At 42.9% G+C, this 17012-nt stretch overlaps 2 protein-coding genes across 3 annotated transcripts in view; one reads left to right on the forward strand and one right to left on the reverse strand.

Moving 5' to 3' along the window:
- brf1a (BRF1 RNA polymerase III transcription initiation factor subunit a) overlaps positions 1-17012 on the forward strand; it is a 68839-nt gene that overhangs the window by 10471 nt on the left and 41356 nt on the right. The window contains exons 5-7 of one of the 2 annotated variants that reach the window (XM_066678536.1): positions 6796-6827; positions 8014-8086; positions 13947-14096. In XM_066678536.1, coding sequence (XP_066534633.1) covers positions 6796-6827; positions 8014-8086; positions 13947-14096 — 255 coding nt within the window. Of the gene's footprint in view, positions 1-6795; positions 6828-8013; positions 8087-13438; positions 13575-13946; positions 14097-17012 lie in introns of those variants that run through there. The other variant, XM_066678537.1, reaches the window with a different exon arrangement.
- Positions 8343-13214, reverse strand: btbd6a (BTB (POZ) domain containing 6a). The gene is made up of 4 exons (XM_066678538.1): positions 12765-13214; positions 11803-11893; positions 11223-11341; positions 8343-9729 (listed from the first exon to the last, which is right to left on the reverse strand). The coding sequence occupies exons 1-4, from the start codon at positions 13106-13108 to the stop codon at positions 8697-8699; spliced, it is 1587 nt and encodes a 528-aa protein (XP_066534635.1). The 5' UTR covers positions 13109-13214; the 3' UTR covers positions 8343-8696.

Genomic DNA, 17012 nt, shown 5'->3' on the forward strand with positions numbered 1-17012 from the left:
GGCCCTCAGTAGATGAATGAGCTTTTGTATTTGGTAAAGTGGCTAACGTGTGTGTGTGTGTGTGGGGGGGGGGGGGGGGGGGGGGGTTAGTCAGCAACAGCTGTTCAAATAGAGCTCTTCAAAACCATTCATTCTAATCTTTAATATAATGTACTTTAATATACTATTATAAATAACACAGTGGCATTAATAATGAGAGCAGCCTATTTGCGTTACATTTAGTATTGAGCAGTACAGGTAACGAGCAATATATATCTACTGTACATCTGCTGAAGGACATCATACAGCATGGATATAGCAGGACTTCTTTAATTCTTACGTTAAAAAGAAAAGCTCCCATGCTGCAACACTGTTTAAAAGTAAGTCCAAGTTTGGACTTACACTCTCTCTGGGTCTTCCCCAGGGACTCTCCCTCATTGGACATGCCCGAAACACATCACCAGGGAGGCATCCAGGAGGCATCTGAACAAGATGCCAAAACCACCCCCACTTTCTCCTCTCGACGTGGAGGAGCAGCAGCTCCACTCTGAGCCTCCCCTGGATGTCTGTACTCCTCAACTTATCTCTAAGGGATAGTCCTTTAACTCATTTCTGATGCTCGTACCCATGATCTCATTCTTTTGGTCTTTACCCAAAGCTCATGACCATAGTGGAGAGTTGGGATGTAGAATGAACAGCAAATTGAGAGTTTTGCTTTTCGGTTCAGTTCTCTCTTCACCACAGCGGACTGATAGAGAATCCGCCTTACTGCAGACGCCGTACTGATCCACCTGTCAACGTCCTGCCCCATCTTTCTCTCACTCGTCAACAAGACCCGTGATGCTCAAACTCCCCCACTTGAGGTAGGGGCGGCTCACTTCCAACCTGGAGAAAGCACACCTCCCTTTTCCGAATGAGCATCCTGGTCTCAGATTTGGAGTTGCTGATTCTCATCCACGCTGCTTCACACTCGGCTGCAAACTGGTCCAGCAAGAGCTGGAGGTCCCAGCCTGATGAAGCCGACAGAACCATATCAACTGCAAAAAAGCAGTCATGGAATCCTGAGACCACCAAACCTGACAATTTCCGCCGCTTGGCTACACCGAGAAAATCTGTTTATAAAAGTTATGAACAGAACCATTGACAACACGGAATCAACTCCTACTGGGAACCAGTCTAACTTGCTGCTGGCAATGTGAACCAAGCTCCTGCTCTGTTTATATAGGGACTGATAACTCATAGCAATGAGCCCAGTGCCCCATACTCCCAGAGTACACACCCCACAGAATACCCCACACCAAGGGACACGGTCGAATGTCTTCTCCAGATCCACAAAGCACATGTGGACTGCTTGACCCTCCAGGATCCTAGCGAGGGTGAAGAGCTGGTCCAGGGTTCCACAACCATGACCCCTGCATAGACCTAACCGGGGTGGCTGAGGAGGCTGAGCACCTGTAGTTGGGGTTTATTAGGGTTTAATTATATGATGTGGGAATATTTAAAAATGTTTCACCTTTTGTTTAGACGTTTTTAAACTTGTTTTAAGCCATTTTATATGGACACTTAAACACAGGGTTCATGATTTTAATCAAAAAACACTTTTTTGTGTATTTTTTTGAGTATTTTTCCTCAACATTTGCTGCTCTCCAGTCTTGTTGCATTGCTCAAGACCGGCCCAAAGTGTTGCCAAGCCCCTGCGTCTGTTAATGGGTAAAAACAAAAACCGTGGTGTCTTTGTCTGGTAGGCTTCCTCTCTTAAAGCTCATGGTGGTAAAATGGTACTTTGGAGGTACTTATGACCTCCAAATGCTGAAGAGCATGAATTGAAATGAGAATGTTGCTCTACTCCAACTACAAAAGTGCTCCAGTCTTTTTGCTGTAGATGGAACTGATTCTAAATTTGGGAGAGCGCTAACTGTATGAAAGTAAACCAAAGGCCGAAAGTGTCACAAAACTAAATTACTCAGTTAACAAACGTGTTTCTGTGGTAATTCAGACAGTGAATAAAAACTTACAGACAAACATCAGCCATACACAGGAGGTCCTCGGGTTACATCAGACCCGAGTTACGATGTTTCGTGGTTACGACACATCTCCCGTTTACTGTATAAAGCCTCGTTTCGACTTAAGTGGTTTTGTGTCGTAACGTGAACTTCGTGTTTGGTGTGCGCGGCGCGGCGGAAGAATACACGGTTACGCGGCTCGGGACCGAGGAGGATAGGTGTTAGGATAGGATAAGTGCTTACAGTACGTTATTTACGTACAGTATATACGTATGTTCCGACTTACACCGAAAATCGGTTTACGATGCAACGTAGGAACGGATCAACATCGTAAGTTGAGGACCCCCTGTACAAACAATTTTTTTTTTAAACTCCTCAAACATACAGTTCCACTTTAAAAGACACAGAGCTTCTGAACATAAACAAACCAGAGAACACAATTTCCCCACTTTCATAGATGTTCCCTAATAGATGTTAAATGACTTCAGATTTAAATTCTAACAGGATAATTTGAACTTTTGGGGCTAAATGGTTCTGTTTCATCTTTTTGAAGGAAATCATTGTACACACACACACACACACCAAAAAAGGGAGGGATAGCTAAATCGTGTCTAGAGTGATATTATTTTAAATGTGAGAACTGGACAATATTTAGTAGTAAATAAGTGTAAAATTTAAATATCGATTAAAATCAACAACATCAGGACAGTGATTGAAAAGGGGAAAAGTCTTGTATGTCCAAGATTTTTGTTTCATTATTAAAATTCTAAATGTTTTTGGTGTGTAACTTAAAGCAATGAGACATTAAGGAGATTATAGCGGTTAGCTGCTACATGGTTCTCCTATTGTTTTAATATCAGTTAAGGTGCTGCATTGTTGCGCAGGTCTCTGGAGGATTTCTCTTCCTGTGTCAGTTTCTGTGTGTTTTTGGAGGTAAGCGTGCTGTTTGTAGTTGTGTTCTCCCAGTGGAAGGTTAAATATAGCCTCGTTTTACTCACCTCTGCAGGAGCTGCACCTTCACTTTCAATTAGAGATGTCTTTTCCTTTCACAAGAGGCTTTCCAGCTTCAGTTTCTTAAAAGTAAACTGGAATTATTCACAGATTGATGTGTTTTACATTAATGATAATGCCTTTATTTCAGGGGAAAGATGATTAGAGATTACTGTCACTGTGATAGTATAAATATTAGAAGCAATGCTTTTTTTCAGTTTTTTTTAAAGATTCATAAACAATATTTGAAGGTGGTTTACATTTATACATAGATTTATGTAGAGACAGAGAAGGGGGTCATGGCTGCATATGACATGTCTCAGCTAAGAGAGGTTTGTGTGCTTAAAAATTGCTTAAAAATGATGCCACAAATATCAGCGTCACACCAGATATTTAGGTGTGATTACATACTTTGTAATAATGCTATAATAGCTCCAGGTGACTGTCTGTGAGGAGTGTGGTGTGTTCTCCCTGTGTCTGCATGGGTTTCCTCCAGGTGACTGTCTGTGAGGAGTGTGCTGTGTTCTCCCTGTGTCTGCGCGGGCTTCCTCCAGGTGACTGTCTGTGAGGAGTGTGGTGTGTTCTCTCTGTGTCTGCGTGGGTTTCCTCCAGGTGACTGTCAGTGAGGCATTTGGTGTGTTCTCCCTGTGTCTGCGTGGGTTTCCTCCGGGTGACTGTCATAAACAACTTTTGAAGGTGGTTTACATTTATACATAGATTTATGTAGAGACAGAGAAGGGGGTCATGGCTGCATATGACATGTCTCAGCTAAGAGAGGTTTATGTGCTTAAAAATTGCTTAAAAATGATGCCACAAATATCAGCATCACGCCAGATATTTAGGTGTGATTACATACTTTGTAATAATGCGATAATAATCTCCATTAGCATCAATCTCAGCAGATATAAATGAAGAACATTTGATCCCAGCATCATAACTTCCATATTGCTGCCAAAGTGTGATAGTATGTTGTTTATTTTGGTGATTAGGTTTCCCTGTAATTGCAGATTTGCTGACATTGCTCAAATCAGACATGTGGCCAAAACAGTTATTAAATTGTCATTTAATCCTCAAACCTTAAAGGTGTGTTTATAGGATAAAATTAATGACGGGCCTCTGCTCACCTCAGCCTAATCCTCACCTATCCCATAATACGGCTATTTCTTTAGTCAGTGGTTTCATCTCTAGGCTCTGGCTTGCTTCAGGATAATCTCTCCTTTAGTTGCCATAGTGACTAATCTCATAATGGTGTGTTTTTTATGTGATGTTATTAATCCATTTGGACCTGAGTGGACAGGTGTGCTGGTCTCCTTGGACACGGTTGCCCTAGGTGCTCGGTTGCCAGGAGACTGACATTTTGATTTGCAGGTTCAAGAGGTTGAGGTTTCAGTTGAGCTTTGCTCATGATGACAAAAGTCAGATTAAACCCAGTTAAAGCATCTCCTCCTGTCATTTCTGTTTAGTCAAATGGACAGTTTTATTATTATCTGAGGAGTTAATCCTTTCTGGTTGAAAATAGAATTGCAATTATGAAGTAGTTTTGTTAAATGCATTTGTTTTAATGTTCTGTTTCTCATTTGGCCGGGGGTGCATGGTGGTGCAGCAGGTAGTGTCACAGTCACACAGCTCCAGGTACCTGGAGGTTGTGGGTTTGAGTCCCGCTCCGGGTGACTGTGTGTGAGGAGTGTGGTGTGTTCTCCCTGTGTCTGCGTGGGTTTCCTCCGGGTGACTGTGTGGGGAGTGTGGTGTGTTCTCCCTGTGTCCGCGTGGGTTTCCTCCGGGTGACTGTGTGTGAGGAGTGTGGTGTGTTCTCCCTGTGTCTGCGTGGGTTTCCTCCGGGTGACTGTGTGGGGAGTGTGGTGTGTTCTCCCTGTGTCCGCGTGGGTTTCCTCCAGGTGACTGTGTGTGAGGAGTGTGGTGTGTTCTCCCTGTGTCTGCGTGGGTTTCCTCCGGGTGACTGTGTGGGGAGTGTGGTGTGTTCTCCCTGTGTCCGCGTGGGTTTCCTCCGGGTGACTGTGTGTGAGGAGTGTGATGTGTTCTCTCTGTGTCCGCGTGGGTTTCCTCCGGGTGACTGTCTGTGAGGAGTGTGGTGTGTTCTCCCTGTGTCTGCGTGGGTTTCCGGGTGACTGTCTGTGAGGAGTGTGGTGTGTTCTCCCTGTGTCTGTGTGGGTTTCCTCCAGGTGACTGTCTGTGTGGGTTTCCTCCAGGTAACTGTCTGTGAGGAGTGTGGTGTGTTCTCTCTGTGTCTGTGTGGGTTTCCTCCAGGTGACTGTCTGTGTGGAGTGTGGTGTGTTCTCTCTGTGTCTGTGTGGGTTTCCTCCAGGTAACTGTCTGTGAGGAGTGTGGTGTGTTCTCCCTGTGTCTGCGTGGGTTTCCTCCGGGTGACTGTCTGTAAGGATTTTGGTGTGTTCTCCCTGTGTCTGCGTGGGTTTCCTCCGGGTGACTGTCTGTGAGGAGTGTGGTGTGTTCTTCCTGTGTCTGCGTGGGTTTCCTCCGGGTGACTGTCTGTGAGGAGTGTGGTGTGTTCTCCCTGTGTCTGCGTGGGTTTCCTCCGGGTGACTGTCTGTGAGGAGTGTGGTGTGTTCTCCTTGTGTCCGCGTGGGTTTCCTCCGGGTGACTGTCTGTGAGGAGTGTGGTGTGTTCTCCCTGTGTCCGCGTGGCTTTCCTCTGGGTGCTCCAGTTTCCTCCCACGGTTCAAAAACACACGTTGGTAGGTGGATTGGCGACTCAAAAAGTGTCCGTAGGTGTGAGTGTGTGTGTGTTGCCCTGTGAAGGACTGGCGCCCCCTCCAGGGTTTATTCCCGCCTTGCGCCCAATGATTCCAGGTAGGTAGAAAAAAACAAAAATGAAAAACTATGTATATAAAGGTGATTAAAATCATATTTTAGTTGCTTAATATTCTCTACATTTCCCACTTTTGCATGTCTGTGTGTGTGAGAGAGCCACTGGGGGTGCACATGCTTCTGTGATTGCATCTGTGATCCATAGAGAAATGGGAGGTTTCGTCAGGAAGGGCCTCCGACATGAAATCTGTTCCACGCTGAATGTGTGGATGATAATGATGCAAAGCTAGCGGGAAAAGCTGAAGAGGCTTTAGAATATTCTTTTATTGGAGAAAATACTTCCTTCTTCTCAGTGGTGTTCTGTGATGATGGGCTGAAATATAGGGCTTTCATCTGAGCAGACCTTTGGCTGTTAAAGGGATTCTCAGGCCACAATGAAATTGTAATGAAAAAGACCTTCTGATGATTTATTTTGAAGGTGGTAGAAACTTAAGAAATAAAACTACTCTCCGAAGATTATTTGAGGGCTATTTTTTGCTGGTGAGTGTAACAAAACTGCTCAGAATACATAGATATTGGTGTTTAGCTTGTAATTGACATAAAGTAGAGAGAATACCGTACCTCGGTTTGTACTTGAATCTGTGGAATATTTTGTACTAACAAAACAAAAAGACTAATTTCTAAACTGTGTTTGACAGCTGACTAAGTGTCACAGTAATTGTAGCTTGGTTGTATGTATTAACCTGTAGATCAGTGACATAGCAGCAAGGTTTGAGTCAGACTACAGGGTTTCTGTGTGGTTGTATATTGTATTGACTGTATTGCATTCTGACTTGTGTGAATACTGTCAGTCTGACAAGGCTGAGGAGAAATATATCGCTGCTGGTCCTGAAGGAAATTGCAGGAATGACTTTAATGATATGCTACGTAGACTGAAAAAAAAAATATTAAACTGTAGGTTTTAGATAGTCATTGTGTTTGAACTGAACAAAAAACCCACTTCTCTCAGAGTGACTGAGTCTTTAACTGAGCTGTTTCAGACATGTTGCTGGACCTGAGTGATATACTTCAGGTGAGTGACTATTTTACACCCTTTTTAATTACAACATTGTACTTTTTAATATTTGGCTCATGTTTTCTGGGTAAAAGTGATGTGTGTGTGTGTGTGTGTGTGTGTGTGTGTGTGTGTGTGTGTGCAGACCGTGCAGTTAGAGGATAAAATTAGTATCCCACGTGTCTGCGAGTCTTAATGGGAGTGATTCAGCAGGAAGATGATATTTGGCTCAAGGCAAATGTCTTTGTTGGGGATTTTTTTTCTTGGATTCCTTCACAGCTGGCATGGATGTTATATATATTTTACCCCTGCAGCTGTCATTTAAAAACACCTCCTCACACACACTTTAGTGTTCTGTCTGAGAAACACTAAACTGAACCAATAAATTCCTTTGGATCCACAGACAGCAGATTTATTTTTCAGGTGTGTGCATGGACACCCCCCACTGTATAAAGGCCATGACCTCTGACTCCTTCTCAAAGGGACTTCTCGTTAATGGCTTAGGGCCCAGATGGAAGTGTGTGTGTGTGTGTGTGTGTGAGAGTGAGATTGAGGTTACAGCATATTTATGCAGTTTCCTGTGGCGTAAGACACAGTCTAGTAGTTATGTAATTAGATTGCATGTTCTATTAAGAGGTAATGATATTCAAAGAAAAGCCCCAAATCCAGCTTAATTTAATGGTTATGGCATGAACATAATAATTAAGAGTGGTTCCGTGTGAAACCACTGAATTGTTCACAGTGGTGATGAATAAATCAGAACTCAAGTATGAAATGATGATGAATACAGTGTTACCTGAGGTTCTGTGTTTACCGTAATACATTGCAATGCACCCATCAGAACACTCTCAGTTATGCGTTTTTGGACAAAACATTTTAATCTGAGATTTACTCCTGACACCTCAGTAAAGTCCAGATTGGATAAATCAACACTAGCTGCGTAAAGACGTAACTTAAAGTAGCTAAACTCTCTGATCAGAACGTCTGTTACGTTACCAATGTTCAAATATATAGTTTTATACACTCTTTTCAACACCTCAGACTGGAAAGACATGTATAATTACACAAACTGGCTTTTGTTAGAGAACAAAAGCTCTGGACTTTCTTTAAAGCCCTGATGGTTCTTAGAATTACTGTGAACTCAGCTTTTTCTCCTCTGCCTCATTGCTTTCTCCCCTGAGCTCATACATATTTTTGTCTCCAGGTGAACGTATATGTCCTGGGACGAACATTTTTAGCATTGGCCAAAGAGCTATGCATCAGTGCTCCAGCTATTGGTAAGTGCTTTATATTTGTGGATAATTTTGGATATGGACAGAATCCAGTGCCGTGACTCTTAACATTTTCACGCAAAGCTGTAAAACATTAGGTATTTGGATTCTACGTATTGTACTACCCACATTTGTACCTAGAGGGTGCTGTGTCACTGCAAAACATTCAAGTCATTGGCTTGTATTGGCATCTTGCTTTAAAAAAAAACATTAAGAAAACCAAGTAACATAATTCAAATTTAATTTTTAACTTTATTTTATCGCCAATTTGTGAATTGTAACTGGTGATCTTTGGCCTTGTGAAGCCAGTATGTTGTGTTGTGTTGGTCAGTGACAAGTAGACATTAAATAAAACAAATTACATTAGTAAGAGTCGCCTGTAACAAGTGCAGGATGCTCCTATGTCATAGTTTATATCATTAATTAAAAATCAAATAAATTAAAGTTTTAACATAATTAAAATAATAAGCTTATGGTAATAAATAAAGATTGCAGAGCTTTTAAAAGTGGGAAATATTTAAAGTTCAGACAAACGTTTCTTGTCCTGTTTTTTTTGTAGTTTTTTTCCTTTTTTTCTCCATGGAAAGGAACATGGACAAATATTCAGTCCAAACTCTCATGCATAGAACACTAGTTCTGGAATCTGTCCCCCCTGCACTCCTGTCCCATTTGTGCTGTCGGCTGAACACTGAAACTGAAACGTAACCTTCCCACACTGCACCTCTGTCATGCCCTCTTGTCCAAAGTAGCTCAGTTCATTGCCATCCAGCACAGCACTGACTGTGTAAAAAGTGTCCGGCTCGACCTGAACTGGGTACTCGAACCACACGGGGAATGTTGAACTTGATCCATCTGAGATAAACGAGGTGATCCTTTGGGCTAGCAGCACTCCTTGTCTTTTTAACTCGATGCGTGCACCATATTCTGCTCGTCCACCGCTGGATCCATAAAGGCAGATCCCAGCTAGGAATATGCGTTTATCAGCCGCAAACTGGACACTATCGCAACGGCCTCTGTAGCGCCATTGGTTGCTTCGGTATGCGGCTGACTGGAATCGGCGACACCGCTGTGGATGGAGCCCCGCTCTTGCCACCAGTGGGAAGTCCAGTGAAGGTTTTTTAGCTGCTGTGAACCACAGAAAGAGGTCTCGCGTCTCCTCCAGAGTCAGTATTTCAGACTGAGCCGGGCCGTTAGCAAACTCCTCCAGGCTCATGGCTGGAAGGCGCAGGAGATAGAGTGCTTTGCCCAGAACCGAGCGCTTGTTGTGGGCTGTGGGGCTCAAGCCCCGCCTCCTGCACTCTGCCTCTGCCCACTTCAGTGCTGCCTGCAGCACCGAAGCCTCTTTGACGTTAAGTGTGTCCCGACACAGGATGCTCTCCATAGTGGAAAGGTCGATTTGGCTGAATCCCTCGCAACGCAGAGCCACCTCAGCCTGAGCGTCAATCACCTCCCAGCACCTCCGGCTCAGCTCGGGCTCGTCAAACACATGACTCTGCCATAGCAGCACACAGGCATTTCTGGCCTCCAGACCTGTCTCCAGAAAGTGCACACATGCCTGAGCCAAAGGAGATACCAGATATTTCTTGGCAGCATAAAGCGTGGCTAGAACTGTATCAGCCTCCAGCTCTATCTCATCACTGTAGAGGTATCTGAAGGGTGGAGGAGTTAAAGAACAAAATCAACATATGTTGTATTACACTTATCAATCCAGACATGTTTTGTGCATGAAGTTTGCCTCCTTAATTTTACTCTAGACATATGAGGCTAATTTTGCTAACATATAGCTTATGTACACAAATAAATTATGTAAATTGCATGCATAAATCATCACACCCTATCCTGAGAGCTCTTAAAGGGACCATATCGTCCCTCTCCAAATAAAAACACTTTTTAGGAGAAGGTGAAATCAGTCCTAAGTTTCATTCATTCATTCATTATCTGTAACCCTTATCCAGTTCAGGGTCGCGGTGGGTCCAGAGCCTACCTGGAATCATTGGGCGCAAGGCGAGAATACACCCTGGAGGGGGCGCCAGTCCTTCACAGGGCAACACAGACACACACACATTCACTCACACACTCACACCTACGGACACTTTTTGAGTCACCAATCCACCTACCAATGTGTGTGTTTTTTTTTTTGGACTGTGGGAGGAAACCGGAGCACCCGGAGGAAACCCACACGGACACAGGGAGAACACACCACACTCCTCACAGACAGTCACCCGGAGCGGGATTCGAACCCACAACCTCCAGGCCCCTGGAGCTGTGTGACTGCGACACTACCTGCTGCACCACTGTGCCGCCATCTTAAGTTTCAATGGAAGTCAATGTAAAAACATTTTATTCCAGGTAAATTTGGAGCATTCCTATTGGTCAGTTCATCATGGAATTTTCACAAAACTTGGAAGGACAGCTGCTGTATTCCTGCATTGTTTTACACTAAACTTCACTTGGATTGCACCAAAAACAAACAAAATTAAGTTTCACATGACCATTTTCCAAAATCTCTACATACCTTATTTAACAAGCTATTTTGGATACTGTGCATTTGATTGGCTGCCCTGCAGTTTGCCACATTTATAAAGCAGTCCAGGCAGAAATGCTACTTATAACGTCAGTTAGAATGGTCAAGGCTGCTGCTGACTGAATAAGCGAATATATATGAATTAAATCTCATTTACTTTACTAGTTTATATAAGTGTGTCACATAGACTGACTGTTACTTCTGAAAAAAGTTAACAGGAATCACATATTACTTCCAAAAGAGAGGCTTCCATTTCAGCTCGACCTGCATGTGTGTTTTCACACTGTACAATGTGCTGTTATCAACACAAAAAGGGGAAGTAGAGGCCACCCTAAATGTTAAATCTCAGTCTTCTGTTCATTTAACAGATGTATTTCATCTGTATGTAGATGAATACTAAAATTAGCATAAGGCTGATCTTATGGAGAGTTTAATGACAGAAACCAGACAGCGGAAGGATTCTCTTGGCCCATTTATGCTGCTTTAAGCACTTTTTTTTTTGCAGGTTACTTAAACCCAATAAATTCTCCATCAAAGCTTTTAAATAAAAGGGCAGCTCAGCTGAGACAGCGGCAGTAGCCCTGTTATTTTTACCCACTGGTGATTAGGGAGTCTTACTTGAGCAGGATTAAGAAAGCGGTGGGCTCCACATCTGGGATGTGGATTTCAGTGTCCCCCTCAGCGAGGTCTCCATAAAACATGGCACAGAACACAGAGCTCCCCACTGCCAGCACGTACTGAGAGAGGGAGAAGGAAATGAATGAGTAAATGAATGAACTCACCAGTCATGCACTTGAATAAAGGGTTCAGTCATACACTATGTGACCAGAAGTTTGTGGACACTTGCTCATCATTAGTTATGAAGGGCATGAGTAGTGAATATGTTCCCTTCAGAAAAAGCCTTAATGTTGATGTTGATGTTGGAACATTGCTTTGATGATTTAATTGAAATCACCAACACATACATTAGAGTGGACACACAAGCCACTCCAGCTCATCTCAAATATTTTGAATGGTGCTGGGGGGAGGTTTTATACCCCTCAGACACAAGCTTGACACAGAGTTTTTTCTTTATCTGTGGAGATCACACAAACTTTATGGGCATGTTTTAGTATGGGTAGTTCTTAAAGTAGCTGATTTCAGGGGTTATAAGAAGTGTCTACAAACTTCTGGACAATTACTGTAGGTGAAAACAGACCTTATGTGCTGGGATTTTCTTTGACGATCCTGGAGGACCAACAATAAAGTGAACGTCTGCCATGTGCTCATTATTGAACATCTGAGCATTCCTGAAAAAAAAAAATCCAAAGACTGTGTTTGAACTCCTTTTATACAGTTATGTTGAACTCAATCTCCCAAAACAGGACAAACGACACGTCTTTATTTTATCATTAATATTAAATATCTCTTCTACAGAGAGAACATTTATTGGTTATTTGCTCGATAAAGCTTGAAAAATCAAACGATAATGTATATGTAAACAAGGAACAACGTCCCTGGACGTTCAAAATAGGTCTAAAAGTAGTCTGTCCGTCAAGGACATATTTTAAACGTCAATGGACGTCCAAAATCCATCTTAGTAAGTTAGTTAAGTGGTGACCAATCGATAACGTCAGTGGACGTCTTTTCAACTTTCATTTTCAATGAGAACGTTGATTAGACGGCAGTCGTTACGTTATTTCAACGTTGAATCAACGGCTAATTGTTAACTGGGTGAAGTCACTTTATAATATTTTATGTTTCAATATGTCAAATTAAAAGTGCAGATAGACTTTTGGCTTCCGAGAGTTACCTTTTTTTCCCTCTAGTAAAAAGGAATATGTATATATTAACATGTTTTCACGTAGCAAACGAACTAAAGGTGTCATTTGATTTGGGGTTTCCTTTTTGAATACACTGGCTAATGTATAAGGTATTAAAAATATGTAAATTTGTATAAAAATTGAAGTGCTATGTAATGCCATAGTAATCGGTCAACAACAAATGCATATCAATTCAAATTCGATATAAAACGTTCATTATTTTCAGGGGTTTCTTTTCGAGTGCATATTTTAAATTAAACAACGTGAAAACGTAAAAGAAACAGTAATGTCGAGGTTTTGTTATGTTTTAAAAGGGAAAAACTTCAGGAAAATCCGTTGAGTTAATCATTTCCCTCACCTCTCCCGCAGTGTAGGCTGAGGGGAGTACAGGGAGCCGTTACTGCTGCCGCTGTTGACGTTGTTGTTGAGGTTGTTATTTTTGTTGTTGTTTACGCGGTCGTAGTGGTTTTCCTCAGTAGCGGTGTTTTCGGTTTTATTTGTAGCTGATTCGCTGTGTTTTTTCTCGGGCTCCTCGGAGCCTGTAGCCGCCTGGAGCTCCATCTCCGCCGGCTTAGCACTAGCGGCACGGCCGCAAGCGGGGAGCCGCGGCTTCTTTAACGAATCCGGGAGCAAAAGCAGAAAAGCAACGCACTTCATGATCCGTCCATGGTGGAGAGACCTGCATAGTACCGCAGAGGGCATCAGAACTTTAGTTCCGTTAATATGAACTTCAAAAAAACGACCAATTCCAGTTCTTCTGTGATTTTTTAAAAAAAACTCTGTCCTCTCTTAACAGTCCTTGTCCACTTTAACCGCCTTCAGTTCTTCTTTTTCATCCCATCGAAGCTTATGGTCCTTTTCCGTCACTCCTAAGTCTCCTCGCCAACATTTCTATCCTCTCTTCGTTTTCTAACTCGTCCTGCGTTTACTTGATGATCCCTAACGACTCTCCCATCCCCTCTGCGCTAGAACGCTGTGTCTGTCGAACTGGTCCAACTTCTTGGTTTTGTGTCTTAAAGCTCAGCTCGGCCACGCCTCCCTTATTAACAATGACCAATGAGTTGCTCGGGCGCTTCTGACGTCAGATATTAAAGGGACTCTGCCTCTGACAAAATAAGCATGAGCTTTCAAGCATCAGTGTCCACTGCAGTGGTAACAAAACCTGTTGGTACGCTTTCTCTTCATTATTTCTTAACAAATATTACAAAGAGTAAAAGTAAAAATAACCACACTGTATGAGCAAAATTAGGTGGACACCTGTTTATCCTGTGTCATTCTTCTGAAATAAAAAAACGTATTACTATTAACTAATTCCCCCAATGCTGGGGGAATTTATACACCTTTAGTCCACGTTTGGCATTGGACACGGTGATGTCAAACTTAGCCTCTCATTTAGATTTATGACTTTCAGTTGAGATTACACAAGCTATGTACATAATTTAATGTTTGTGTCCTACTTAACATAGCAACATAGCTGGATTAATTAGCTTGAAGTGTTGTCTATTAAACTTTTTCCTTCCCCCCACCCCCCACCCCCCAGACCCCTGTCTGTATATCCCACGATTCGCTCACATGCTGGAGTTCGGAGAGAAGAGCCATGAGGTTTCGATGGCAGCAATGAGGCTGGTACAGAGGATGAAGAGGGACTGGATGCACACGGGACGAAGGCCCTCTGGGCTCTGTGGAGCAGGTAACCATGGCAACCCCCACTTATTAGCAGCAACCTTTTTTTTAATGATGGTACGTAGTGAAGGGTAGGCCTGTGACAAGCACGTAGACGCACCTACACACATGTATAGACATCCATACACAAATGCAGGTACCCATACACACTTTTCTGGGAATTGGTAAACACAGTTACAGAATATAGAAGTTAGTTTTAGTCAGTACGCAGTACTCTTAGTATTGTTGCTGTCCAATGAGAAACTTATATGTCTTAAATAGTAACTTTACAGGAGAAGGATACACACTTCTTAAATTTAATTGGAAGTCAATGCAGAAAGAGTTTATTCTTAAGTAGTTTGGGAGCATTTCTATTGGTCCATTCCTCATGAAAGGTTCACACAATGTGGAGGACAGCAGCTGGGTTCAGGAGACATGCGATATGTACATGAGTAGATTATGAACATTTTTGTAGTCACTGTGGTATTAAGCATAATACAATATTGATCTTTCCTATCTGTGTAAATCCTACTTCCACAAGAGCTCAAATTGTTTGCCACCTTTCACTCTGTTTTCATTGGTCAGGGCTACCACAGCAGAGCAGCACTGCTATGTCTGATCCATTCACACCAGCACAACACCAGTAGGTACCATGCATATGCAAATGATCCACCAGCCACATGAAACTTCATCCTCTGTGGGGTCCTGATCATTGTAGGACGGTGAAAGGGGGCAAATAAAGTATGCAGAGTAACAGAAGGACTAGATTCTGTAATTGTAGAACCACAAAGTGCTTGGTGTATACCAGTTAACAATGTATTGAACGTGGCTGTTAAGCACTTGGTATATATTGTATAACACCAAGGGCAACATCAAACCATATCCTACCCATATACGGCCATTCTGCAATTCACACATTTCTTTGGCTCACTGTGAGACTCATTTCACTGCACTCTGCTCCCAGCTGGCGTCATTTACACAGCTACAGCATTAAGACATTAAACTAGTGTGAAAACCCAAAGCTGAATCTTCTGCAACGAGTCTCTTTCCCTCTGCTCCCATCAAGCCTTTCTTTAGCACGTTTTTTTATCTGCCATCAGCTGTAAATGTGCTGAATAAACAGCTTAATGGATACAAATGGCTTCCGGTCAGTTTATGTTATAAGATGGTAATAAATACTCAGATAAATCTGAAATTTGAGGGTTATTTTTTTTATACCATGCATGTTTTATGACACAGAGGATTTGCCTTTTTTCTATGAACTTCCTGCATATTTTTAATGAGGATTTTTAGGATGAATTTGCTTCTTGGGAGCCACTTTAAAATTCAACTATTATGAATTATTCAGTGACTTAGACCTGGGCATTCTTTAAAAATAATTAGCACATAATCTTTATGTTAAGAATTGTGTATTATTGGGAACAGAGTTTGAGGCAATGAGCAAGAGAACCGCTATAAAGGAGTGGTTCTGCAGGTGGTGACCACAGACCATTTCTCTGTTCTCATCCTTTCTGGCTGAAGTTGCTCAGGTAGTGCAGCTCATCCAGGATGGCACATCATTGAGAACTGTGGCAAGAAGGTTTGCTGTGTTTGTCAGCACAGTGTCCAGAGCATGGAGGAGATATCAAGAGACGTGGACGGGGCTGTAGGAGGGCAACAACCCAACAGCAGGACCGCTACCTCCTCCTTTGTGCAAGGAGAAACAGGAGGAGCAGTGCCAGAGCCTTGCAAAATGACCTCCAGCAGGCCACTAATATCCATGTTTCTGCATAGATAGTGAGAAACGGACACCATGAGGGTGGTATGAGGGCACCACGTCCACAGGTGGTGCTTGTGCTTACAGCCCAACATCGTGCAGGGCGATTGGCATTTGCCAGAGAACACAGAGATTGGCCGATTCTCCATTGGAGCCCTGTGCTCTTAACGGATGAGGACAGGTTCACACTGAGCACATGTGACAGAGTCTCGAGAACGTTCTTCTGCCTGCAACATCCTCCAGCATGACCGGTTTGGCAGTGGGGCAGTAATAGTGTCGGGAGGCATTTCTTTGGAGGGCCACGTGCTAGCCAGAGGTACCCTGACTGCCATTAGGTACCAGGATTAGATCCTCAGATCCATTGTGAGATCATATGCTGGTGCAGTGGGCCCTGGGTTTCTTCTGATGCGTGACAGTACTAGGCCTTATGTGGCTGAAGTGTGTCAGCAGTTCCTGCTTGATGAAAGCACTGATGCTATGGACTGGCCTGCCCCTTCCCCAGACCTGAATCCAATCGAGTACATCTGGGTCGTCATCCACCAACGCCACGTTGCACCACAGATTGTCCAGAAGACTGATGCTTTAATCCATGTCTGGGAGGACATCCCTCAGGAGAACATCTGCCGCCTCATCAGGAGCATGCCCAGGCGGTGTAGGGAGGTCATACAGGCACTTGGAAGCCACACACACTACTGATCCTCATTTGAACTTGTCTTGAGGAATTTCCACTGAACTTGGATCAGCCTGTAATTTGATTTTCCACTTATTTTGAGTAAGATTCCAAATCCAGACCTCCATGGGATAATCATTTTGATTTACAATGTTAATGTTTGTTATTTTGTAATGAATAAAGATTTTCAACTGGAATACTTCATTCATTGGGATCTAGGATGTGTTATTTCAGTGTTCACTTTATTTTTATCCAGATCAGTGCATGCAATACATGGACAGGGTGCTGACATCCTATGCCAGGGATTGTACATGACCTCATTAATAACTTTGTGGTTGAATTCAATCAAAGCTTCACTGACATGTTCCCCACATCTGGTCTAAAGCCTAAATCATGTAATCATAATCAGGACAGCCGTCAAAGCACCGATAAATGTATCACAGGCAAAACCATAATCAAGATAAAAGAGAAAGAATGCAGACGGGCAGTAACACGAAACTCAGATCACGTAAAGTAAA

This window comes from Hoplias malabaricus, chromosome 8 (assembly GCF_029633855.1).
Source record: "Hoplias malabaricus isolate fHopMal1 chromosome 8, fHopMal1.hap1, whole genome shotgun sequence".
Classification (NCBI taxonomy): domain Eukaryota; kingdom Metazoa; phylum Chordata; class Actinopteri; order Characiformes; family Erythrinidae; genus Hoplias; species Hoplias malabaricus.